Source organism: Empidonax traillii, unplaced genomic scaffold (assembly GCF_003031625.1).
Source record: "Empidonax traillii isolate 1590-97213 ecotype Southwest subspecies unplaced genomic scaffold, ASM303162v1 scaffold2:size4533513, whole genome shotgun sequence".
NCBI lineage: Eukaryota > Metazoa > Chordata > Aves > Passeriformes > Tyrannidae > Empidonax > Empidonax traillii.
Genome location: NW_020955195.1, coordinates 82640 through 106963, shown reverse-complemented (window position 1 = coordinate 106963; position 24324 = coordinate 82640). Strand labels below are relative to the sequence as shown.

Below are 24324 nucleotides of genomic sequence, written 5' to 3'. Positions count from 1 at the left end.
CTGCTCCCTTCCAGTTTGAATCTATTTCCCCTTGTCCCATCGCTACATGTAAAAAGGCTGTAAAAAGTTTCTCTTTATCTTTCTTGTAGGCTCCCTTCAGATACTGGAAGGACGCATTTAGGTCACCCAAAAGCCTTCTCTTTTCCTTTCTGAAAATGCCAATTCTCTCAGCCTTTCCTCGTAGCGCAGGTGATCTAACCATCTTGGTGAGCCTTGGAAAAATGTGCCTATCAGTGCAGCGGCAGATGTTCAGCTGCTCTTTTTCATCTTGTTTTCATCAGATACCTCTTTTAGACCTCTTTACTCCCACGCAGGAAAAGCACTGTGCCTTCTGTTGCAGGTATGCAAAGGGTTTTGATGCCAGGGCACTCTGACCTTACCTATGCAGAACTGCTCTGTGAATGTATTTTCTGAAGTTCCCAGCATTTTCACTGAAAGCATTGTTAACTTCAAATCTGCAGTTGCTTGAATGCATTTAGTGTTCACAGGGTTTCAAAAACCGAAGCGTCACAGTGTTGCCACAGCCTTTGAGAACACTGAGTGCAGTAAAACTGAGATAGTTTACTAAAAGGAAGATAAGTAACTGGAAAATGTATAGAATTTTGTTACTGAGCGAGGGGACATACAGCCCAGCCTTTCTGTGCCTCAGTGCTTTCCCTGCTTTGCCAAGGCAGAGTGTAGAAGGAGTAGCCAAGGCTGCCTTGCCAGATCTCTGCCCTGAGCTCAAGCCTTTTCAGCATTTCCACTCCTACACCCAAGTGGCAGTATTGGTCTACAAGGTCTTTGAGTCAGATGAATCTATGGAGTAACACACTTCATGTCTGATTACAAGGAGCTGGCAGACAGTAGGGGTAGTAGCAAAACCACTACAAATCCCAACCCTGTACTAGAAAAATAACAAGATTGCACACCATTTTTGTCAGATGCAGTGGCCTGAAAAATTCTCTTTTATTCCATGTTGCCACTAGAGAGAGAAGATGGTGGAGACAAATAGGAAGAGAAAGGAAATTACATCTGAATTTATCCCTCAAGCACAGTTCACATCTCTGAAATAGAAATCCTTTCTGTGAGAGGCAAAACCTCTGAGGTATCTCTATGCACCAGGTGGACCACTGGAGGAGACAAAGAGGATGAAGTGATGTCTCTGTGAGAGCAACTTGGAGACAAAATGCCTGGGGAGCTGAGACACACTTGGTGAAGCAAGAGCCATGAGTCCTCAAGAGAGCAGTGGGCTGGACACTGTCATTGGCCAGGACTGCTCACTCCATTGCCTCCAAAGAACTTGGTTCTGTGGAAGAAAGAGACAGGAAATCACAAGTTTTAGCTCAGTAGCCAAAGGGGACGACTCTGTAAAACATGATGGCTGACTGTTTGTCCTGAATCAAAGAAAAGCATTTTTAGTGAATTCTTCTTTTGAGAAGAATAATATTTATTTCTCCTGATTACATTTTCAGGACTAACCTGTGTCTCAGAAGCATGATAATCAGTGTGCATGATGCTTGCTGTGCTCTTATTTCTAAGATGCATCAGGGCTGCTTTATTAAAGCAATTGCTTTTTTACTTGCTCTGTAAGAAAAGTTGGCAACTACTTTAGCTAGAACACTTGCTTGGAGTCAAAGAAACATCGGGGTGAATGTGGGAACTAAGTGCAAGCACCGAACTGTGAAATGGAGCGCTGTTGTAACTATAATGGTCTGAGAGTGCATATGCAAGGCAGGGTTTGTAGTGAGAGGCAATTTTATTGGACAGGCAGATGTAGTTAGGGGGCAAAAAACACCCCCCAAAAATAAGCTATGGAACAAACAAGCTCTCTTCTAGACCTGAAGAAAGGACTGTATGCCTGAAAGCTTTTTTCTTGACCGTCTCTTGCTGTAAATCTCACACTTCTTCATAATGGCAGGACTGCAGACCCGCTTCAAGGACTGTTCATGCCCACAACCACCCACCCCCCAAAAATAATAAATCCATATGATTCTTTCAGGTGATACAAACTTTGGATTGGGCCTTGGGTGAAAGCACCCAAGGTATAACTATATATATTGCAGTTACTGAATGTAACGAGATACAACCTGTGACATTTCCTGAGCCATTACACATTGAATACTGTATGGGATATGAATTTCTCTCCAGACTCATTTGTTGATCCTGTGTCATCACCTAATGCATAGTTCAAAGACACTGCATATGGCATAAAGTTAATACCTTTTATATTTTTATCCAGATGATGTTTCAAGGTTTTGATTATTTTGACTGCTCTTTGTCTTGTAGTTCATTGTCTGCCATTCTCTTGTTTTCTATTTGCTTGTTGCATACGGTGTTCGTTATTTGCACGGTCTCGGCTCTAAATATAAAGTCCTGTTAGTCTCAATACATATTAAAAATAATTAAATAAGGTCTGGAGCCTCCTTTGCTCATTCCTGTGAAATGAGGAATTGCTCTGCAGTATTATCTGTGAGACAGGCCTATTATAGCTTTGTTTGTCGTGGTTAGAGGAAAGTCTCTCTGCACAAGAGCAAATTCTAAAGACTGACCAGACTGACTGTTCAGAAAATAAGCTGGTAAATCCTGAGAGGAGGTACAAGATTTGTTTGTAGCAGTATGATTTCGAGTGTTTTTGTGGTACACAGTTACTCTTCGGTGAGAGGGTACAACTTCAAATCACTTTTGAACTTGCGTTTCTTTCAGTCAACGCGAGTGCAATGGGATGAATGAAGCGACATTATAAAACTGAAGCAAAATGTTGTTGGCATTAGTTTGCTTGCAGTATAAAGATAAAACCACTAATAAATTATTCAGGTGGTATTGAACAGATATCAGTTAAAATTTTGTACATCATGGGTATTATATACAACACATATATTGTTTTAGGGTTGTTTTAGGAATGTTTTAGGTTTCTGATCCTGTCTAAAGCCTTGTGGTTTTCCTCTGACCGGATAAATGCACAGTATAGCAGTGAGAAAAATGACCCTTTCTAACTCTTGCATTACAAGAAACAATTTTTTTTTTTTTTTTTTAAAAAAGGTGTTAAGCAATGTGCAAAAATGAGACTTGGAAGAAGGCATTAAGACTAATATTTCTATTTACAGTGAGAAAAATCTCTTTTCAGTAGAGCAAGAAAACATTTTCTTTTTTTTGAGGAGAAAGCTAACTGACCTGCTAACTATCCTCACTTGTGAACAGAAATATGGTCTGAAGCTGTTCTCTCCAGTGCATTTGAAACGTAATGAAGAAATCCACACATTAATTTGCCATAAAGCTATTTTCTGTCTCTTCAGGGAAGCAATCAGTCGTGTTTGTGAAGCCGTGCCTGGTGCCAAAGGAGCCTTCAAGAAACGAAAGGTATTTTTCTTTTCTTGTAGTGCAGTTGACTTTATTTTCTTATTTCAGCACAGAGGAGACCAGGCACAGCAGGCAGGTGACTTTAAAGCAGCTTTGAGAATTGCAGATCATTAATCATGTAAAGTAGTGGCTGTTTTCACCCAAGGTATGCTGTCGCTTGCCCTTTTCATCAGGATCTGCTTTTTTAGTCATCTGGAACCATGAATACATCTAGGAGGAAGATTGTGCCTTTATGTGGCTTCTGTAGAAACCCCATCCTTTTACTTTCTTTTTTTTTTTGGTAGATCGCATGTGGAAGAGTTAAAAAAAAACAAAAGGGAAAATGGCTTTTCATAAAATGCATGAGTAAATTGTGGAAAAAGGTGCTGGAAGATAGAGCAGAAGCCAAAAAAAAAACATACACAGTTTTGGAAGTGGTTAGTTCAGTTCTTGGAGCATAGCTCTACTGGTGACATTTAATGAGTTTGGTAATCACTGATTTCTGGGAACGGAGAGAACATATGAAGTGATCCTTTGTTCCCTGTGCCCTTTCCATGGGGCTGATGCTCAGTGGTCAGCACTTATGGTGAGTCCAGTGGGTCCCTGACATGGTTATTGTCATGCTTTTGTTTTTATTTGTGTGGTAGGAGTTAGAATGTGACAACATATGTCATGGTGCAATTGGAAATTGTCTCAGAAATTGGGTCTGTGGTTTCCCCACCACCAAATTTGTCACACTGGCATTTCCTGGTTCTCGGGCTTTTTGTTTTAGTACTGAAAGTAAAGACAAAAGTACCACGTTTCCTTGGAAAGCAAAATGACACAATTGGAAAAGTAAAATAAACAGAGTTCCAACTACCTAGTGAGACAGCTTGCTGTATTACAGGTTTTAGAAGCAATGTTGCTTACTAGTTATTGAAAAGGAATAGCAACAGAACTTAGCTGAATGTCACAGATCTCTTTTGCTGGTCTGTACCTTCATCCTGTTTTTGCCACTAGTGGCTTGTCAAATTTGTTAAGGTGACATGTGCCTCCTGAGGGCATGTTTTCGCATTTTAACCATGCTGTGGGCATGTGACCCTTAGGCAGGATCATGAAGAATTGAGGGAAAAAAGAGATATACAAGAATATTCAAAAGAGATTTTTTCATTGAGAAGTTAATGAAGTACCAGCTCTGCAACACGACAACGTTAAAATAGTGCAGCACAAATGTTACAGGGGAGCAGGATGTAGGTAGTGTATTTTTAATTAGTTAAACAGAAGGAAAAGAAATTAAAGCTAAATGTGTGTAAACTTTAAGGTCTACAAAAGCACAAGTGTGTCCAGCCTGCTATGAATAAAACTTTCCAAGCTTGCAGGCAGCTTAGGACAAATCTAAATACAGTGGCAGAAGAACACTGCCTCCAGTCACAGCTTTGCTTTTATATCTTAATGACCAACATAAATATTCACCAGTGCAAATTCAGCAAGTAGAAGGGCTTGGTCTGTTACTGCTGGGCATCCTCATTTTGCACAGGCTGTGGTTTACCTGAACGAGGTTGCTCTCATTCCAGCTGTGTGGTTCTGCAAAGCTGTCAAAGGGGAGAAGTTTGTGAATTTTGCTTTGTCAGTGTAACTTGCCTTGCTACAAAACCTCCCGAGAGCTAGTGAAGTGCCTACAAAAGTTATTGATATTGTTACATCCCCCTTATTACATTCTAACACTTTGTACTTATTCTCGGGGTTAGGAGTAATCTTTAGCTGCGTGTGGTACCCCAACCCATTTTATTTAGCCCATGTCTGGGCTTTTACCTACTGCTAGGGAGTCTACAAGTAAAATCATAGCATGGTTTGGGTTGGAGGAGATCTTTAAAGGTCCTCTAGTCCATAACACACTATATCCCATTTTGTAAGCAGCCCACTGGTATCCCTGAAGTCCCACTTTCCATGTGGGGAGAGGTCAGTAGATGCAGAGAACAGATTTCTATTCAGGAGTTGAAGCTGTTTTTACAGGACAAGAACATTATCATTTTAAGATTCTGACTGAAGGCTTTCATCTTAGTCTGATTACTTTGTCCCTTAGTGAAGGTGAGAGTTTGCTGCCTTACAAACCCCCTATTTTCTGTCAAGTCATGCATTCCTATTTTGTTGGGTCAAGAGCAGATGACTACTTGCCTTTCTAGTATCATCAGTGGGAGCAGTAGTAGTATAAATGAGAAACCTTTTCCAGGGGAAAACAACTGTTGTAAGTAAAAGTTTTTTAAAGTCATAAACCTTTTAGAGGCCCTTCAGATCACCGCTAACCCTGCATACAATGAAGGTCATCCCAAATAAACAGAGAACAAAAATCTGCTTTTTTCCCCCCCTCCTCACAGCCACCAAGCAAAGTCCTTTCTAGCATCTTGGGAAAGAGCAATCTTCAGTTTGCAGGAATGAGCATAATGTTGAATATCTCCACCACCAGCTTAAATCTAATGAATCCTGATACGAAACAGGTGAGTGCAACTTCTGTATTAATTTGTAAGGTTTTTGGGGAACAGCCTGCTGCTGTCTGTCAAATAGTTGCTCAAAGTTATTATTCCTCAATAATGTCTATAAAATGAATAAATACAAAATATGAATCATAGTAGAAGTCAGCTTATTCCAGTATTCAACACAGCTGTCATGAATGATATCCTTCTTGTCATGTTTCTGGTAGGTTGGTTTTGCTCTTATAAGACCTATAACATAAAATGTCATTTTCTGGTCATGGTAGTTCTTATTGGGTACAATTACAAACTTTCAGGGTGGTAAAAGGGATGTGCTTGGAGTAACCAACCAAAGGACTGAATGTACATCCCCAATTTTGTTGTTTTTTTTCGATTTAGAGTCTAAAAGGGCAAACCATTCCTGAGGCACTGCTAAAAATACACCCTTCAGGCATCTTGCAGTGCAGTGAAAGGCCAGTCTTTCACAGAGGCAAGGCAGCCTTTTTCAAGTAGCTTATTCCTTCTTCTTCTTCTTCGCTGTGCTGAAGGAACAGAACACACTTTGGGGAATCACTGCAGTGGTTTGTGAATGATGTATGAGATGAGAAAAATCCTTGCTGAGGATGTGCAAAGAGAAAGCAGACGGACATGCGCGGTCCCTGCTGTGCTATTTGCTGCCAGCCTCGTATTCTGTAAGGGCACACGACTTTCTGCCCAGATACAGCTAGAGGGGAAAACAATGAACTTCCTGCCATTCTTTGGGGTGCCAGGATTAAAGATGAAGAACGAATATGCCCACCGTCCTCTAAAAAAGTTTCTGATTATTATTATTGCTGAGCTTTCCTTCATTTATCATCGTTCTTATCCTTGCTTAGGAAACATCCAAAACCTCTGCAGTGAGCACTGAGACACTGGGAGCACTGCTGTGGCTGGTTGCACTTTCTGTGGAATATACACAGCAGTGCTTCTCACAGGGACAGTTGCCCCCAGTCAGAAACACGGGAAATTGATGTTAATTAGATCTACTAAGAAAGTGCCAAACCCTGAAAGTCGCCTCGTCTTCAGCCAGTGCCAGGGCAGAATTGTAGTTAGACTGATTTATCCCAGAGAAGAGTCATCCCCCAGATGTTTTGCCTTTTCTCTGAGCTGACAAAACTCTTCATCTTTCTCTCACATAATTCTTTTCGAGTTAGATAGACTTTTCTGGGTGCTGCTGGCCTGGGAACCGTCTGGTTTCTCAGAGATCCCTAGTCTGGCTGCGGTCTCCCCTGCTTCTTGTTTGTGCCAAGCATTTGATTTGCAAATAAGAATGGCCCAGCAGCTTTGCCCTTTGAGGCCCCACACAGGAAGAAGGCTGTGAACTCCTGTAATAGCCTCTTTTTCCCAGGGGAGCTGAAGAGAAAGAAAAGACAAGAGAGAGTTGTTGGCCCTTAGGGTAGAAGGAAAGCAATTGCATAAGCTGCAACAACAGTTTGTGAGTATGTTAAGCAGGCCTGAGTGGAAGATGATTTTGCTTTGTATATTTCTTTAAAAAAAAATAAATCTGACTTGAGCTAATGGTTTAGAAAACTTTTCAGTTTTCTTAAAATTTGGAAAAATTAGTTTAGAGACAATGTGAAATAATTTTTGCTTTATATGATGCTGAAGGAAAAGATTGGGTTATTTGCACAAGCCAGAGTAGTGACAATTTTAAATGTGTAACAGATCTTCACTACTTCATTTCTATTGTTAGGATTAATTTTTCTTTATGGGAAAAAGAGAAGGAAATCCTCACTGATGAGTAATGGAACACTAATTCACCAGTGAACACTTAAAAACTAACCACATCTTCAGAGGCTGCTGTGAGACAAGCAGGGCTATTGAAAATGAAGTGCTCTTTACATGAAAGAAACACTGCAAATAGTTATCAACTCTCTCTGACTTAATGAAGCAGCAAGATCCAGAGAAAGTCATGTCAGGCTTTTTTCTTTCCAAGGAGGATAGTTGCTAGTTCAGGTCTTTAAGATGCAGGATAGGGAAAACAGCCCAGAGAATATATTTTAACCTTTTTTTTTTTTTCCCCAGAAAACCAGTTTTCTAAAGTATGTGGTTTCCTCTCCAAACTGAGATACTAATTCTATTCTCACATGCTTTGAGGCACTAAATAGAGGCCTGTCCTCTCCCAGATGAATTCCTTGGCATGTCTTATGTGACTCAAATATCAAGTGAAAGTTTCTTTCAAATGACCTTTTCTTTCTTGATTATTACATTATTTCATTATTAAAAGATTTTAAAAAGTTAAATCTCAGAATAGCAGAGCTGTTCTGCTAGTATTGTGTGTTCAGGACAATTTGTCTGTTCCCAGAGAAATATTGTGTTAGTTCAAATTGTGCATAAGCAATTTGAATTTCCAATGCCCTGGAGTGTGCCTTTGATTTTGTCCACAACGCTACAGTGCAGCCAGAGTAAAATTTTTGCTTGCATTTTGCAAACACTGATTTTTGAAACATAAAATGACACAGTGGGTGTTGGAAACAATGTTAGGAACCCTAGCTGGTGTACAGATTGGCATGGTTTCATTGATTTCACCAGAGTGGCATCAGCAGAAAAATGTTTTGATGAATAGGACCTTTTTGCTTCATTCATCATCAGCTGTAACAAAGAAAGGGAGTTTTAGCTGATTAAAATTTCTCCAGAGATACTGTCTGACAGATCTGTGTGATTTACTGGACTTCTGAGCACATTTAGCAATTTTGCAGGGTCCTGACACGTTTTAAAGAACACCGGAACGGATTCATTGATTCTGAAGTTTGTTTATATTATTGTGCTGCTCTTTGTGCTCCCTGTAGGTAATTTTGACCTTGATTTTGGATTACATATGCAAACCAAAAGAGAAATCGAAAGTGTAAACTGTAAGAAAACCATCTGACTCACACTTTTTCTTTCTGATCCATACAGATCATAGCAAACCACCATATGCAATCCATTTCCTTTGCGTCTGGAGGTGACCCGGTAAGCATTTCTTGGAAGCCTTCCCCCCACACGGTTATTGCTTTGTGAGGACTGTGGGACAGAATCTGTTGCGTATCCTACTGAAAGAAAGGGGGAAAAAAAAAATACAACCACAGTAGCTCCTGTTTCTTGTTTCATAAATTCATCTCGGTCGTTGCCATCAAACTCTTTTTGAGGGGAGTGACTGACAAGCATTCACAGATTCTCCTCTTTGAATGACTGAAAGTATCAAGGGATTGAGAGTATTTGTATAGTAACTGATGAGCACCACTTTGTTTCTCAGAGTAACCTAGCACAGTCATATGGGATTGTATGAATTTTTATCCTGTTTTTATTTTGCACTTTTTGCAGTAATGGACTATGTTGCAGCCATAGTAATGCATGCATTTTTTTTTTTCTTCACATGTGCATTGAGAAGGCTACTAAATACTGCCTGCAGGTGTATTTGCTGCAGTCATGAGGCTTGAAGGCAGGCTTTCAGGAAGCACAGATCTCACTTTCTTGTTTTGCAAAGCTTTCAGTTTTCAATTCAGCCTTCAATTTTACACATTTGGTTCCTTCGGAGCAAAGGGCAGATTCCTGCTTGTTGCGCTTTTCCTTATTTTTATAAGCTGTCTATTGAAGATATATTAATAAATGTGCTTTAAAAGTATTTGCCACTCAGGAAGCAATGGGAGAATTATAAAATATTGACATTGCTCACCTTTTACCTTAGAGGTTTGAAAGCTTTTAAACCTTGATTAATTGAATGAGTGCCTTTTCCTCCATCATATGATCATCCATGATTTATCAGTCGTGTACTACAGGTAAGGCAATTTCTAGCCTGCTTTGTGAGTTAATTCTCTCACTTCAACCCTGTTAAGGTAAGGATCCTTGGCCCTTTCTCTGTTCATTTAGCTATCCTCAGGAAACATGAAGGCAATCTTCAGTCGCAGTAGAGCTTTGCAGAGTTCAGTACAGTTACGGAAGGGAAAAGGACACCATATCATAATAATTTGGGGAACAAAATATGGATCAACAGCAGCTTTGAGATACAACAGATTGCAGTGTGTGCTGTAAATGAACAATTCCTGAAGTGGGCACAGGAGTGATTAGCACAGTTCCCTGCCTCCGTAAGAAGATTCTTCGCTGCCCATCTGCCATCCCAAATGCTAAGTCCTGGAAACACCATTTCACTCTGCCCACTGCTAGAGTGATTTACCAGGAAAGAGGAGAGGAGCAGCAGTAGAGATTGGATTTGGAGTAAACAAGCTCTTCCAAATGTTTCAGAGGGAGAGGAAAATCACGCTACTGAGTCAGTGAGCTACCAGGGAAATAAAACTGCATGGTGGAAGGGATCCTACCAGATACTGTGAAATTGCAGAGTTGTTTTCCTGATAAGGTTACTACTGCACGAATTTGTTCTGGCGTTGGGGGGAAGAGGGTAGCTGTGAGTATCTAATTATGCTCTACAAGTTTATCTTAGTGGTCTAGTATCTGTCACAACTTTAAACCGTAAGCTTGGTCATAAAGCAGGTGGCTCCTTTGCCCTGCGTGCACGTAGAAGAAGACAAGATGCAAGGATGTGGTTTAAGTCACAGCTTTATTTACTCATAAGAGGGCCATCTAGGCATAACTTTTATCAGCCCTCAGTGATTTCCACTTGGTGGAGGACTGCTGCTGCTGTCCTCCCAACCACAGTTGGGCTCCAGCCCATCTCCTTATATGAAATTTAAACTGGATAGAGAAAGTCCATAGTGAACTAGGAACCTTGATCTGCACTCACGTTTCTTCACAAAGTACTTTTCTTATTTTGAATTTTGGAGTTTGGTTTATTAAGAAGTGAGACTGCCCTCACTTCTCCACCTCATCCACCTTTCTACCCTGGGTATCTGCCTCACATTCATGACAGAAATTATCTTTACAACTTTCCACCCACTCCCGTACTGTTAATTATCTCATATTATCCAAAATATAACCACTGGAGAAGTGTTCCACAGTCTTGGAGAAGCTTGAATACCATATATATTCTTATATATATATATATTCCCATTTGTAGTGAGTCAGTTTCTGGCTGTGTCAGTACATGGCAGCTTAAAAATGTCCCCACCAAATCCTTTTATACACCATTTCAGAAACATTTTTAGTTCCCTTCCAAGACTGTGTTCTGGATTTGCTTTAGCTCTCTTCAGCCCCTCCTTATGATACCCTAAACAATTTTCATCCATGGTAATTGCAGGTGGTTGTTTCCAGGCTGCTAGACAAGACATCTGTTTTTGGAGATATCTCCTGAAATACCGGAGTGGAGGATTTTATAAGGTCTAATAAGGCAGGTCTCTCAGAGGTCCCTGAAGGCAGTAGTTTTTCAGTTTCAGCCACACCTCCAAATTTTACCACCACGATGGAATTTCTTAGGGGTGGTAATTACAGCTCATTCGTACTTGTTTTCAGGCCTTAAATGTCAAGGACCACTTTGCTGCATCAGCCCATCTTCGTGTAGTTTTTGGATGGGGATCTTCTAAATTAGACACTGTATAGTGCTCCCACATTAAGTCCTTAATGGTTTGTCACAGTAAACTTCAACCTGAACTTTTTAGGAAATAAAGAGCAGGTAGTTCCAGGCTGTCACGTCCACGCTAGCTATGAGATAGATCTATGCTTTACTCAGTCATTAATGCTTCCATTAGCTATGCCTGAACTAGTAAATAAATTGATCTGTGGCCCATTTTCTGGCCCTGAAACTAAATAGCACAGTGCAATTTGCATCCAAACATTCACTCTCTTCCCTCGTAGTGGTCTCTTGGGATCGATGCCCAACGTGTGCTGGTCCCTCAGAGAGTTTCAGAGCATGGCATGAGAAACCAGCACAGAGAGGCATGGGAGAGTAACAACAATAAAACAGTATGGACAACTATGAAACAACTCTCAGGCCTTTATCTTGGCTGTGTTTTTTTTGTTGCTGTAGACATAGACACTTGTCTTGTGCCCTTACTCACTGATATGCATCCTTATTTCCACTTCAGTCATTGCCCAGATGCCATGTCACAGGATGCACCAGAAATTACTGGACAAAATGCTAGGGCCATTTGTCTCCACTTATTTTACAGGACAACCTCATTGCTGCTGTGTCTGAGTGTCTTCCAGTAGGTGGTTAAGGGATATGGCTACACATCTGTCACCAGAACCATGAATTTGCTTCATCGTTTCCCTTGCTCTCTCCTTAGGACAGAAATCGTACAGACATTCAGCACAGTGATTTGTTTGGGGTGGGTGGTTGTGGTGTTTGGTCACATTGGAGAAAGCTAAGCTAAAGAAATCTGTCTTTTAACTGAAGATTCATGTTTTTTATGGCGTTAGATCTTGGCAAGATTGCTAGTGATATGGGATCAGTCACCTGAAAAGGCTTTGGATAGATTTGTACAGCCAGCTGCAGTGTATTCCATGCATCCCTCAGGTTTAGCTGTACCTGACTAGCCAGGCATGTCAGGAAACACCAGATCTAACCAGGACTTCGTGTCTGCATCAAGGCTGTGTGGTTTCCCAGAAACACTGTTTCCCAGAAACAAGGCCCTTTCCGTTCCATCTGCACAATGACACAAGCCTGCACCACCTGTGGCAAGAGAGCAAGCAAAAAACCCTTGATGAAGATGTTCTGCCTACTCTTGCCTGAAAATCCACCTGGCGTGTGGCAGTGACTGTGGCAAGGAGCAGCCCATGGGCTAGGGGAGAGCGTGCTGGGATTCTGCTGGTCACAGCCAAGCAGGGGCTGACCACCTCTGTGCCACCTAGTCTAGTAGTCAGCAACACACCTGCTCTCACCCATGAATAAATGCCACTGCTCAGTATTTCTGGGGAGCAGGGCTGTTACCCCCACTCTTTCTGCCACAGAACCAGTTGGTTAATTATGTTCTGAACAAAAATCTCTGGGCAGTTTGAAAATAAAGGCTTGTAATTCTGCTCCCTCCTAAGTGAGGCCTGATCCAAATCCTACTGAGTTTGTTTAATTGATTCTCAAATGCCTTGGAAGAGATTTCTGGAATAGATCACATCCTGGAGAAAGTGGTGCAATCAGTACCAAAACCCATAAACATTTATATGGGGTTTAATTAGTATACAACTGAAGAGCAAAACATGTCATTTCAGGCTCTACCCACAGGAATATACGTACTCTGGACTGTGATCTTTTGCTGTGATCAGTGCAAATATTTTTTGCATTCATTGTAGATATCTTAATTTTTTGACAGGATACAACTGACTATATTGCATATGTAGCTAAGGATCCCGTTAATCGGAGAGGTAAGTTAGAAATATCTATTTGACATTTGTTTTTCCTTTGGGAAACACAAATTATTCATGGTTTAAGTCAGGTTTTTTTTTTCCTTCCAGAAGATATAAATGCAGCCCAATAAAAAGATTGCCTTTGACAGAGTCATGAAAAGATTGTGTAGCAATAAGAAGCAGCAGTTTGGTTCTCAAACTTGGAACAGGTCTTGCCTCTACTTCATATTCAAATATCACTTTGATTCTCTTAATTTCTGAAACCAAACACTTGCTTTATTTGGCTGCATGAGCTTCTAGGCAACAGCTAAGTCTTACCTACACCCAATCACCATGCAAGAACTAAACAGTCCTCTGACTAAGTCATCTGAGGAGGCAGCTGAATCTGTAAGGTCTTCTCAGTACATGCCTAATTCTTCCTGGCAGAATCACATTCCTTATCAAATAGTGAGCTTTCAGGCAACTTGCTGATATTCTCCATCTCAGTGAAGTTTTATTCAAGGTTGCATTGGTTTAGCAGCAGTTGGTCAGGGACAGGGACCTTCTTGTTGACTGTCTTCAAAAGCTAAGGTACAGTTCACGTTCTCAAAAATTAAACTGTAGGAATCGTAAATTACAGTCTGAAATAACAGGTGCAAAAGACATTCCTGCTTGTAAGGCAGAAAGCATCATTAGGTCTTAGTGCAAGATATGAAGTATTATGTAATATACTTGAGAATCTATTTATTATTTGGATAGTCATAGAGAAGAATGGAGTAGCTCCAAAAAAAGCCCAACAAAAATACTTCCAACTGGATTTCTGGAGAATTCAGGCACTTTAGCTCCAAAATGCCAAATCTGCAAACCCTGGGCTGCCAATCTTACCATTGAAACAACTAATTTAGTGTATCTTCCATATTTTGTCATCTTTAATGATTTTAGATACCTGGAGAATCTGCTGTGCCCATGTCCAGACTTGAGATCACTATCTCGTAAATGAATAATACTTACACTAAACATGCTAATATTCTGAATACTGGTGAAACACCTGGAAAAACTGTGGGAATGGGAGGTGTGGAGTTAGTCCAGTTCTTTGCAGTGATTGATGTGTTACAGCATCACGTGTCCCCCCTCAGGGAGGCTCCAGTGTCAGACTGTGGGATGTGTGGTGCAAAGCTGCTCTCCACCCCACCTGCTTTAGCAGTACCCTTCTGCTAAATCAGAGGCTGGTTCAGTTGTTCTGAGGGATCTCAGTGACAATGTAAGTGGGCTGGCGTGGTAGATGTTTGCACAGTAGGGTCTGGAGGAGCCCTGTGCTCTGTTTTCTGTTCCTGTGTGAGTGGATTTTAGGCAAAAACTGTTTCATATAATACGTTCCTTCTATCTTACATAGGGTATGTTTAGCCTTTTATTTCCTGACACTGTTCCTTGTTGAGCCAGTCTATCCCAGACTGAGGAGTCACCTGAACACCTCATTCTGTCATCTTCCTTTGGTGTATTTAGGGAAAGTAATTTCTCTGTTTTCTTTATGAAAAGATTGACATGGAACTCTGTGGGTCTCCAGCTGCAGTTCACATCCTCCATCCTTCTGATGATTCCTGTACCTCCTTCTTTGATCTTTCTGCATTGTTTCAAAAGGGTGTATGACACCTTTATAACAGGGGCTGCCACTACAGTAGAGGCTGCACCTTCCTAGTCTTCCTTGCTTCTGTCCTCATCATTATCCTGTTCTGCTGCAGTGAAGCCCTGTTATCTCCTGTGGAATTCTTTCATGCTGTGATCTTCAAGCCCTCTGCATCATGGCTTTCCTGTGGCGCTTTCCCCACTCCTGTTTATACATCGGTGATTTGCAGACCGGTGACTTTTTACGTGGCCTGTATCAAAACACATTTTTTTAAAAAGGGTCTAATTTACCAAGGGATCTGAACTGCCCTCTTTCACCATCAGTTGCCATTGTGTCATTCTTTGTGTTATCTGCAAATTGCTTTAGAGCAGAATTTGTCTTTATATCTAGTGAAAATGTTACTGCTGTTACTGACACTACCACCAATGCTGTAGTGCAGCTTGCATCTTAGACTCTTTTCTTCCCAAGGACGGAAAATCTGCCTTCATGTTTTGTATTCTGGATCTAGCGAGCTAAAGGTTGTCTATTTTCTGCTGCTAACATTCACAAAAAAATCATCTCTGTGTGAGCCAAACCTTCTCATCCTTTTACAAGAAGCATATCTCCTACCTGCTGAAAGTCCATTCACGTATCCAAGGAAACAGGTTACTCATTATGTCACCTACTGAAACTACTTAATGACTCATGCTTCATTTCAGCTCCACGCAGGTTTAGCAGTGAGCAGTGTAGCCTCCTTAAATCTGAACTCTGGTTTTACAGAGTGCAAATATTTTAGCTTTGTTTGCCCTTACTGCTTTTGGTCCACGTCCATGGGGATGCCACCAGCAGAGGTGCAGAGGGTGAAAGCAAAAATCCTGCTGCTAGTCAGGGATGTCTGCCTCCAGCTTTGGACACATGGAGGTCCTATTTTTGGCTGTTGAATCCACATGCAGGTAGTGTCCTGCCCCCTGAATCAGGATTTGAATTGGCTTGCTGGTGGGCACAGCAGGTGCTGCCAGGTGAGAAGAGAACACCACTGTACCTGTTTAGCACTCTGACTGGTGCCACCTCACGCTGTGTGAAGTCCTGCTGAGGAAGAGGCAGCAGGCATTCCACACCTGCACATTCTTGGCCCTTTATTTTGTCCTCTTCGGATGTCTGTCAAGGGGATCAGCCTCTGAGAAGTCATTTATAAACCTACTTGATCTCCTTATAGAACATTAATTAAAACTGTGTCACACAAATGTGGTGACAAACCCTTATTTGTAGGGCATTGACATCCAAAGAACTTGGTTCCACTGAGCTGGACACTAGGCATGTACTAAAATGCAGTTTTTCAGCTGAAGAGTTTATATTCAGATTTTAAAGCAGTCTGGGGTGATACAAATTGGTTACTTTGAACAAGGACCCACTCTACTGTGTAGGTCTTGGAAAATAACCAAGAGTTTCAAGTCCAGGCTACAGCAAGTAAACTATGTGCTCATCCAGCTCTGAATATGGAAAACTGATTTGCCTGGGCTTTTCCACGTATCATGATGAGTGCTGTTCATTCAGATCTTTAGCTTCCAGCTCTTAACACCTGTCTATGTTCCTGCAGTGTTGAGTCAGTTCCCCATGAATTCACCTCTGTATGTTGTCGCATAAGACCTCTGAGCCACTCACTGAGTTAAAACTGTGGCAGATTTGGCTGCTCAGACAGCCTGATAAAGATTTCTCAGTCTTCCACAGGAAGAGAGCTCATGCTGCCAGCCTCCCTCCTTACTGCATCTGTCACAGTGGGTTCAGAGAGGTGGCACATGAGGAAATGCTGGAGTTATTCAGGCTCTGCGCTCCTCAGTGATCCAGCCATTTACTGGGAGCGTCTCCATACAGGGAAGCAGTAAAAGGTACTGAGATCTGTACTCCTGGAATAAGGTCAGGGCCCATGATCTAGAAAGTGTTCTGAGTATACTGCTCCTCCCTCAGACCGTAACTTGGAAAAAGTGATCAGCTTGCGAGCTTGGGGGTGGTTTTACATACGAAACTGAAGTGGTAACGAAATGGAGAAAACCAAAGAAAGCTTTTATTGTTATTACCATCTATTAATATTTTATATTTTCAACTTAAAGCTTGGATTCTTACGTAATCTACTACATTCAGGTAATAACGTGCAATTTTATGATTTTTTTTTTTGCGTTTGTGGACTTGTTAAAATGGTAGAACAGATCTGTGATTCTGCCCACAGCAGTTACACACCAGGGCAATTTTATGTAACCTTTGCAAAGCCACCGTTGCCTGAAATTCACTGGATCAGAACTGGGTTTTGTTGAAAGGTACACGCTTCAAGCAGGGCAACTGCACTTGACACGTAGGTGTTTTGTCTTGGATCGGCGCATCCCACCGTAACACGAACAATGATTCGCATGTGCATGTGTCAAATCTTTTTCATTTAGCTTGTCATATCCTGGAATGCTGTGATGGCCTGGCCCAGGATGTCATCAGCACCATAGGGCAAGCGTTCGAGCTTCGGTTTAAGCAATATTTGCGATGCCCCTCTAAGATACCTACTTTCCAGGATAGGTGAGTGTGATTCCAGAAGAATGCTAAGGGATCTCTTTGGCTTTCTATTTACGTAATGAAATGTGTGGTGGACAACGTTGCTGGAGACAGACAGGATTTAAACATTTTTAAAAAAGAGATTTCTGCTGAATTAGCGTAGCAGCGTTTACCTAATGAATATGAGAGGAGCACGGTAATTTTAAAAGAAGAGGCTAAATATGGATTTCACGGCAGTGTTGAAACGATCACGTGTTTTTCTGTTGTGGTTAGTAGGCAGAGTTGGATGGCCAAGAATGGATGTTATTTGTGGCATTCCCTCACTGTTACTGTCATAGCAACTGTGTCAGTTCAGATGGAGTAAGTTAGAGTGCTGGGCTTCCAAAATGACTAATGATGTTTCACTCTTTCTCATATTAGGGTGATGTTTTTGGGAATGTGATGCACTGTACAGAGGCTTAGACTGCATTGTTCTCTGGGGGATACAAAATCTGTCTGTTTGTGTATGTTTAAAAGCCTGGAATATAGCATTCTGTTTTCTTTGGAGACATGTATGCTCACTAATATTAGTATAAGTCCCAGTGAGCTGGTACCCTCCACCATCTCTTATATCAAAGTAAAACAGGTATATGGTGAATAGAAAATGCTACTATCCTAATCTGGAAGCATTCTGTATTCATATCTCTTGACTTTGTGAAGTTCTTCCAGATCTATATTGGTGATAGAGCATATCTTTAGAGATAAAGTGTTAGAGCCTAGTCAGTCAATCAACTCAGAATATTACAAGTCCTATTGTAGGGTTAGATAAAACTGCTTAATTCAATTTGTAATGGTCTTTAAAGCTAAGTAAAAGCATCTTTTACTCAGCATAAAGAATTTTATCCATTGCAAAGAAGGTTTAGATTAGTTTGTCCAAACAGAGAAGGCCTGCTGCATGATCCATTGTTGCTTCCTGACTTATAATGGTAGCTGAGTTGTCCAAATAATACGCAATAGCGATCCCCTGACAGGCAGGTTTAACCTGATGAGAATATCTGTAAGTGCTCTACAAGCGAGGGGCAAAACAAAGCTTCCTTACAGGATGCAGAGTTTTGAGGACCCGTGGACGGAGGAGGATAACGAGGCAACAGAGCATCCCTATTACAACAACATCCCAAATAAAATACCTCCCCCTGGCGGCTTCCTCGATGCCAGGCTCAAAACGAGACTTCCCACTGCCGCAGACACAGCTCAGGTCAGTGCAATTGCATCTCTGCCGTCCTGCTGATGGACGCAAAACTTTTAAAAGACGTGTTTTTAAGATGGGATTTACGCTGGGAGCCTTTGTAGCTCACAGCCCTTCACGTATGGCCAATTTCCTTTCGAATGGGCATTACAGATCTAGGTGGAGGCAATGCATTAGGCAGCTTCAGAACAAGCTAAAGGAGGTGAGTTCCTTGTGGTTTTAAAAGAGTAAGCAGGTTCTAGGAGGAGAAATACACTGAGGGTAAATACAATTGTACAAACCAAGTCTGCTTCAGAGAGTATAGAATCCTGTACACTAACTGGGAATGATTTAATGCAGAATCACCTAAACAGTCCAGTGCAGTTATTACCAACAGTTCATTCTGTTAATTCCTAGCTTGGTTTTCCACCTCATGTTGAGCTAAGGTCAGCTTGGATATTTCTACCAACATTCCTGTCAAAAGTCTGACCGCAGTATCAACATGGTCACTTAAGGGGAGTTTTCAGATCCAGCACAGCTCTGCTCAAGTCCAGATGCCTGTAGACAGCATCCTCCCTTCAGAGTCCAAGTGCCTTCCCTGGTACCAGTGTGAGTCCCTCAGCTCGTGGTTTGAAACGTGCTGGGGCTGTCTTCCGGTCCCAGGCATGTTTCTGTGGAATGCTTTTCCCAGGAACGGGGTGTTAGGGCTTGTTATGTGAAAGAAAAATGTACTGAAAGGGGTGATGCATCCCTCAGTATTGAGGGGGTTAATAAAAGCAGGAAGTAGGGAAGGATACATGAATATCACTGGTAATATCTTACTCTCACACAAATTTATTTGGGGTATATATATATTCTGATACCATGATGAATCAGAAAGGAAGAGTGTGAGCACACAGAATGCAGCCAAGGAAATTGTCAGAGCCACTGATAATATATCTGAGCATTTTAAAGGCAATTGAAAATTTCCTTGCACGTGTCCATTCTAGTCTGCAACAGGAGTGGGAAGAGAGCAAATTTATTATCAGAGCCATCACTTAGGAGACAAATCCAGTGAAGAATGGCATCATGAGCCTGTTACACAAGGTGAGTTTTGCTACTTTTAGCTGTAATGTTTCAGGTGGTCTTGGGTGGGCAAAGCATGTGAATGTCTGATGCCTCTTAAGGCAGTGAACTGCACCTTTTTTGATAGGTTCCCTTTGTCTGAGTTTTAGTGCTGATACCACTAAAATGCATTTGTTAATTACCTCTGGATAAATTATTAAACGCACGCCTACATAAAATATTTTCTTCTGCAGAGCTGCTCATAAATAGAGTTGCCCGAATCTTCATCTTTCTAGCTTTCTGTGTCCTAAAACCCTGTAATATTAAAAGGCAGGCTGCATGGTCTGTTCTGAAAATCTGACCTACTGGGGTATGCAAGACGGAATTTTTTAACTGAAAGGCCTAAAGTGAGAAGTTTCATTTGAAATGTGAAACACTGCTCTCTGCTCCACAAATAGCAAATAACATATAATGGGGGTTTTTGTTGTTGTCTATAAATTCCAAGTAAATCACCTCAAAACTTCTTAAATTTCACCTCATCCACCTTTATGTGACCCCTTTCTGTGTTTCTAGAGACATTTTCTTTTCAAATGCCAGAATATGTTGTCTGTTGTTAATCTGCACAGAGCTGAGGATTTTATTCCTTCTCCTCCTCTCATGACTCCCCAGCTGAATATAATTGTTGAAACTGAGTCTTTTATTTACAAAGGTTTCCTTTCCTCCTGAATAATAATGCCCCCTAACCCTCACTGAAGCACAGTTCTGAATCCATTAATCAAAGTATTTTTTCTACTATTGAAATTATTGAAATTATACATCTCCCATTCCAGGGAATTTTAAACCTGTAGTAATGTGGTGGTTGGTGGTTGGTCATTATACCAACACTGTTTTGTCAAATAGAAAAAAAAAAAAAAAAAAGAGGAAAATAAAGTCTTGAATTTTCTAGGATCTCTGGATATCTGCAGTATGCCAGAAAAGAAATCAGAAGTAATACCAACAGCAGAGATGCCAACATATGTAAACACCCAGCATATAAATATAGACACTCTTCTGGCACTTCAGGCAGATGCCGAATGTACCTTCAGTGGAACAACAGAGGAGACCAAAGCAAGCAGCCCAGGAAAGGATCTGTTTGACATGAGTGAGTTCCCTTCCTATTCACTCCCTTTCTAACAAACGACCCAGTATGCTTATGCATTAGTTCTGAGTTAAAAAAAAAAAAAAAAAAAAAAAAAAAAAAAAAAAAAAAAAAAAAAAAAAAAAAAAAAAAAATTAATAATTTCTGAAGTTTAGTGTTGCTGCTGTAATTATGGTGAATTTTAGAATTCATGGTGGTTTCAAATCGCACTGACCTAAAACGGGGTGGCTGAAGATTTGAAGCGAGCCTACGTTATGTCTCAGTTAAGGTAAGTTGCAGTCTGTGCTATCCTGAACATCACAGGCAACTATGTCAGAAGAAAAGTAAATCAGGAGCTCTGTCATACAGGAGAGTGGAGGAGTGGATGGGTGGAGAATTAGCTTCAGCCTGTCCTGTGAGTATTTTACTAGGAAGTCAAGGCGTATAGCAAAAGCTTTGTGCAGCAAGGAATGGAAATTAAAAAGTTATCTCTTGCACTGCGTAGGCCTAGTATCCTATCTATTCCAACTTTGAAGTCAGCTTTTCCTAAATTAGAATTATAGCTGCAAAACAATGCTTTAAGCATCAGCCATAATCTGATGTTGGTGCTACCAATACACATTGTTTTCAGCCTTGAGGAGATACTTAACAGGAAATAACGGGGAAACCATGTGATGCACAGAAAAATCTCTTTGTTTTTCTACATTTCCTACCTCAAATAAATTCCTGACATGTTTTGTTTAATTCAGTTTACAAAATTAAAAGGCAGTTAGACAAAGCAGCTGGTACCTATATGTTACTCGTCAAAAAACGCATCTACATTTCTGTTATCTCAGTATAGATAAAACTGTCTTCCTGGCATTTTTTGCTGAGATATGACTCTATTTCCATAGCTTGGTGGGATTTTGGATTGAAAGAAAGGGGGAAGGAAGAAAGCTGAGAGAGCATCTTTCTCTGAACATAGATCTGAAAATGAGAAAAGTATACTGTCTGAAGTCAGAGATGTTAATTTTACTTCTGTTTTATACACATTATTTTCCTAAAAAGGGGGGAAAATTGATTTATCATCTTCCAGCCTTCAAAAATCCTTATCAGTCATTGGATCATCAGAGAAAAGTAGTATTAGAAAATGTGCCAGCTTAAGTCGGTGTTTGCCAGGCTAAACATGAGTTGGGCTTAGTGCAGCTTGCAATATAGTGAAGGCATATATAAGCTGCTTCTAACAATTGAGACATCAGTAAGCTGTGGCAGCACGGTATTTACTCCATTTCTCTGAGCTAAATTAACCTCTCTGGGGTCCCCCACAAGCTCGCTTCCGAGCAGCCTATTCAGAGCCGCTGTACTGCTTCACGGTGCTGCCCTGCAGATGTCCTTTTGCAGGCCTGGTGGGCACAGAACAACACTTCCTTTTAATAAATACGTACTGGTGGAACAGAAAAAGGTCGTGCAAGGGAACATACCCTCCACTAGGTCAGTACCGCTCGTAACGGAGCACCCACCGACACATTTGCTGTTCCTGGAAGACTGCTGGGGTCTGTAGTGACACATCTCTCCATTCAACCCTGCAGGAAGGAGCTCTGAGTTTTAGGATTCAGCCGAGGTTTTTAAAAGACGTTTCCCCGAGGCTGATTTTAGCCAGGTGAACGGCGTTAAATGTGTTAACCTTTGTCTGTTTTGCGAGATTCTCTTCCTAGATGGAGGCTAGGAGTGGGCTGAGTGGTACAGGTGGCTGTTCCTTTCTAGACATAGCCTTGGGCTGGAGACTCAGTAATGGATAATTTTTAAATGAATAAGTTGTTTGAAGGAAGACCAGATATGAGTATAATGACATTAGCTGCCCATATTATGCAATTTATTTGAAATTAAACTGTCGGATATACCTAGCAAGACTAAAGGAGAGCTTTGCCTGGTACCAGATCATATAAACACAGCTGTTGACAATAGCCACAGCTGAAATAAAAACAGTACCTTTCAAAAGCTCCTGCAGAGGTTCACTCTGATTTTTGTTGGTATCTTTCTATGCATAATATAAGTTTTAAACATGTTACATTCCTCAGTCTTAATGTAATCCATAAAACAGTAAGTCTCTTGGTACATCTTACCTTATTTTTTTTCATAAAGGCTAGTGGCTACAACGCAAAACAAATCCATTTTGAAATGGCTGGAATATCACCATTTTGCTCCTGTTTCTGTCTCCAGAACCATTTGAAGATGCCCTCAGGAATCAAACTTCTGAGGCCGTGATGAAGCAATCCACCTCCACGGGACGCACCAGTCCTCCTCCATCCAGGGCAGCTGTCCGGACTGAAGCTGAAGAGCTGAGTGCAGAGCCGTGGTATCAAGGGGAGATGAGCAGGAAAGAAGCAGAACAGCTGCTGAAGAAATGCGGAGATTTCCTCGTGAGGAAGAGCACCACGAATCCTGGTTCCTACGTGCTGACAGGCATGCACAATGGACAAGCCAAGCACCTTCTTTTGGTGGACCCAGAAGGAACTGTAAGCACTGGCTCCTCACTAATACCTGAGGTTTCTGGCTCTACAGGTTTTCTCTAAATGTGTTTAGTCTTCTTTGCAGCTTACTCACAACTGTTCATAGTTACTGCCTTGTATCTCCTAGTATACCATCACATCTCTGATTTCCTCCCTGATGCCTAGCAGAAGACACACTGCATGATTTCTGCAGATTGCAGGGAACCTTAGGGACCTGATTCCTAAACAAGACCCATCTCTTTGCTGCACAAGGACTCCCTTGGTTGATGAAGGGACCCTCCCCACAGCAGATTGGAGAGGTCAAGGGAGATACAGTTTTATGTAGCTATCTTGCCTTGCTTCTGGGGAGGCTTAGTCTCTGCTGAGGGATTAAAATCATTGTCCTGAGTTTTATTCTTGGCTCCTGATAGCCACAAGCGGGTAACTCTTTTTCCTCTGTAAAGGACAACTTCAGATAACCAGCCACAAAATAAGCGAGGGTTGGCCTGTTGGCATCTCCTTCAGCTGAGAAACCTGTGGCAGAATTATGCCAGCCCTGCAGAGCCTGTGGTGAGGAATGCCCATGGTGCTTCTTGTTGTTAGTCACATTTGTCACAGGAGGTCAGTCAAAGTGGTTTTGCACTTTGGAGGTGCCAACTGCCCCGTCCCAGGGCAGTGGCTCTGCGCCTCTTGGGAGGCAGCCTCTCTTGCTGAACTTTTGCCAACAGTTGTGTGGCTCCTTTACAAGGTGCCCTGATTTTCCCTTTAACACAAACCCACAAATAGCTGTTACAGGATACTGCAAGGAAAACACCGCTGTGTGACGTGGCAAGTGCAGGGATGCAGTGTCCCAGCAGGAGCTCTGCTGCACTGCTGGCTGGCATGGAGTACTCAGGTCCAGTGATGACTTCCTGGACATTTTCCTCCTGAGAAGGGACATTTTCCTCCTTTTTTTTTGCACTACCTCTAGTGCATCTCTAATTTGTTAACCTCCTTGTCCGGGGACCTGCTTGTTCTCTGCCCCTGCTTGTGATGCGCCATCGTGGCCCAAATGGCTCTGAAATGCCTCGCTCGGGAGGCACCATTTTAGAACAACATCTTTTCTGAGACCTGTGGGATCCTGACAGTGGCTTCTGAGCAGCCCTATTTGCAGCTTGTCAGAGTGCAGAGTCATCAGTAAAATGCCAGTGTGTGACCAGCTGCAGCACCGTGCCAGCAGCTTGCATTTCTTCTGCGTGGCCTCAGTGTGATTATTCCTAAAAACCGACTCACACTAATGCTGCCTGAAAATTCATTTCGCTCACATTACCCAATGACACAGTTACAGCTCTTAAGGGTGTGTTTTCAGAGCAGAGTTAACT

General features: G+C 41.6%; 1 protein-coding gene across 8 annotated transcripts in view; it reads left to right on the top strand.

The window, feature by feature from the left end:
* The window catches only part of SHC3 (SHC adaptor protein 3), a 60595-nt gene that overhangs the window by 29145 nt on the left and 7126 nt on the right, over nucleotides 1-24324 (top strand). For all 8 annotated transcript variants that reach the window (XM_027891831.1, XM_027891908.1, XM_027891657.1 and 5 more), the window contains 9 exons: nucleotides 3276-3339; nucleotides 5673-5792; nucleotides 8703-8756; nucleotides 12980-13031; nucleotides 17028-17154; nucleotides 18211-18364; nucleotides 19324-19420; nucleotides 20325-20519; nucleotides 22695-22990. In XM_027891831.1, coding sequence (XP_027747632.1) covers nucleotides 3276-3339; nucleotides 5673-5792; nucleotides 8703-8756; nucleotides 12980-13031; nucleotides 17028-17154; nucleotides 18211-18364; nucleotides 19324-19420; nucleotides 20325-20519; nucleotides 22695-22990 — 1159 coding nt within the window. The remainder of the gene's footprint in view (nucleotides 1-3275; nucleotides 3340-5672; nucleotides 5793-8702; nucleotides 8757-12979; nucleotides 13032-17027; nucleotides 17155-18210; nucleotides 18365-19323; nucleotides 19421-20324; nucleotides 20520-22694; nucleotides 22991-24324) is intronic.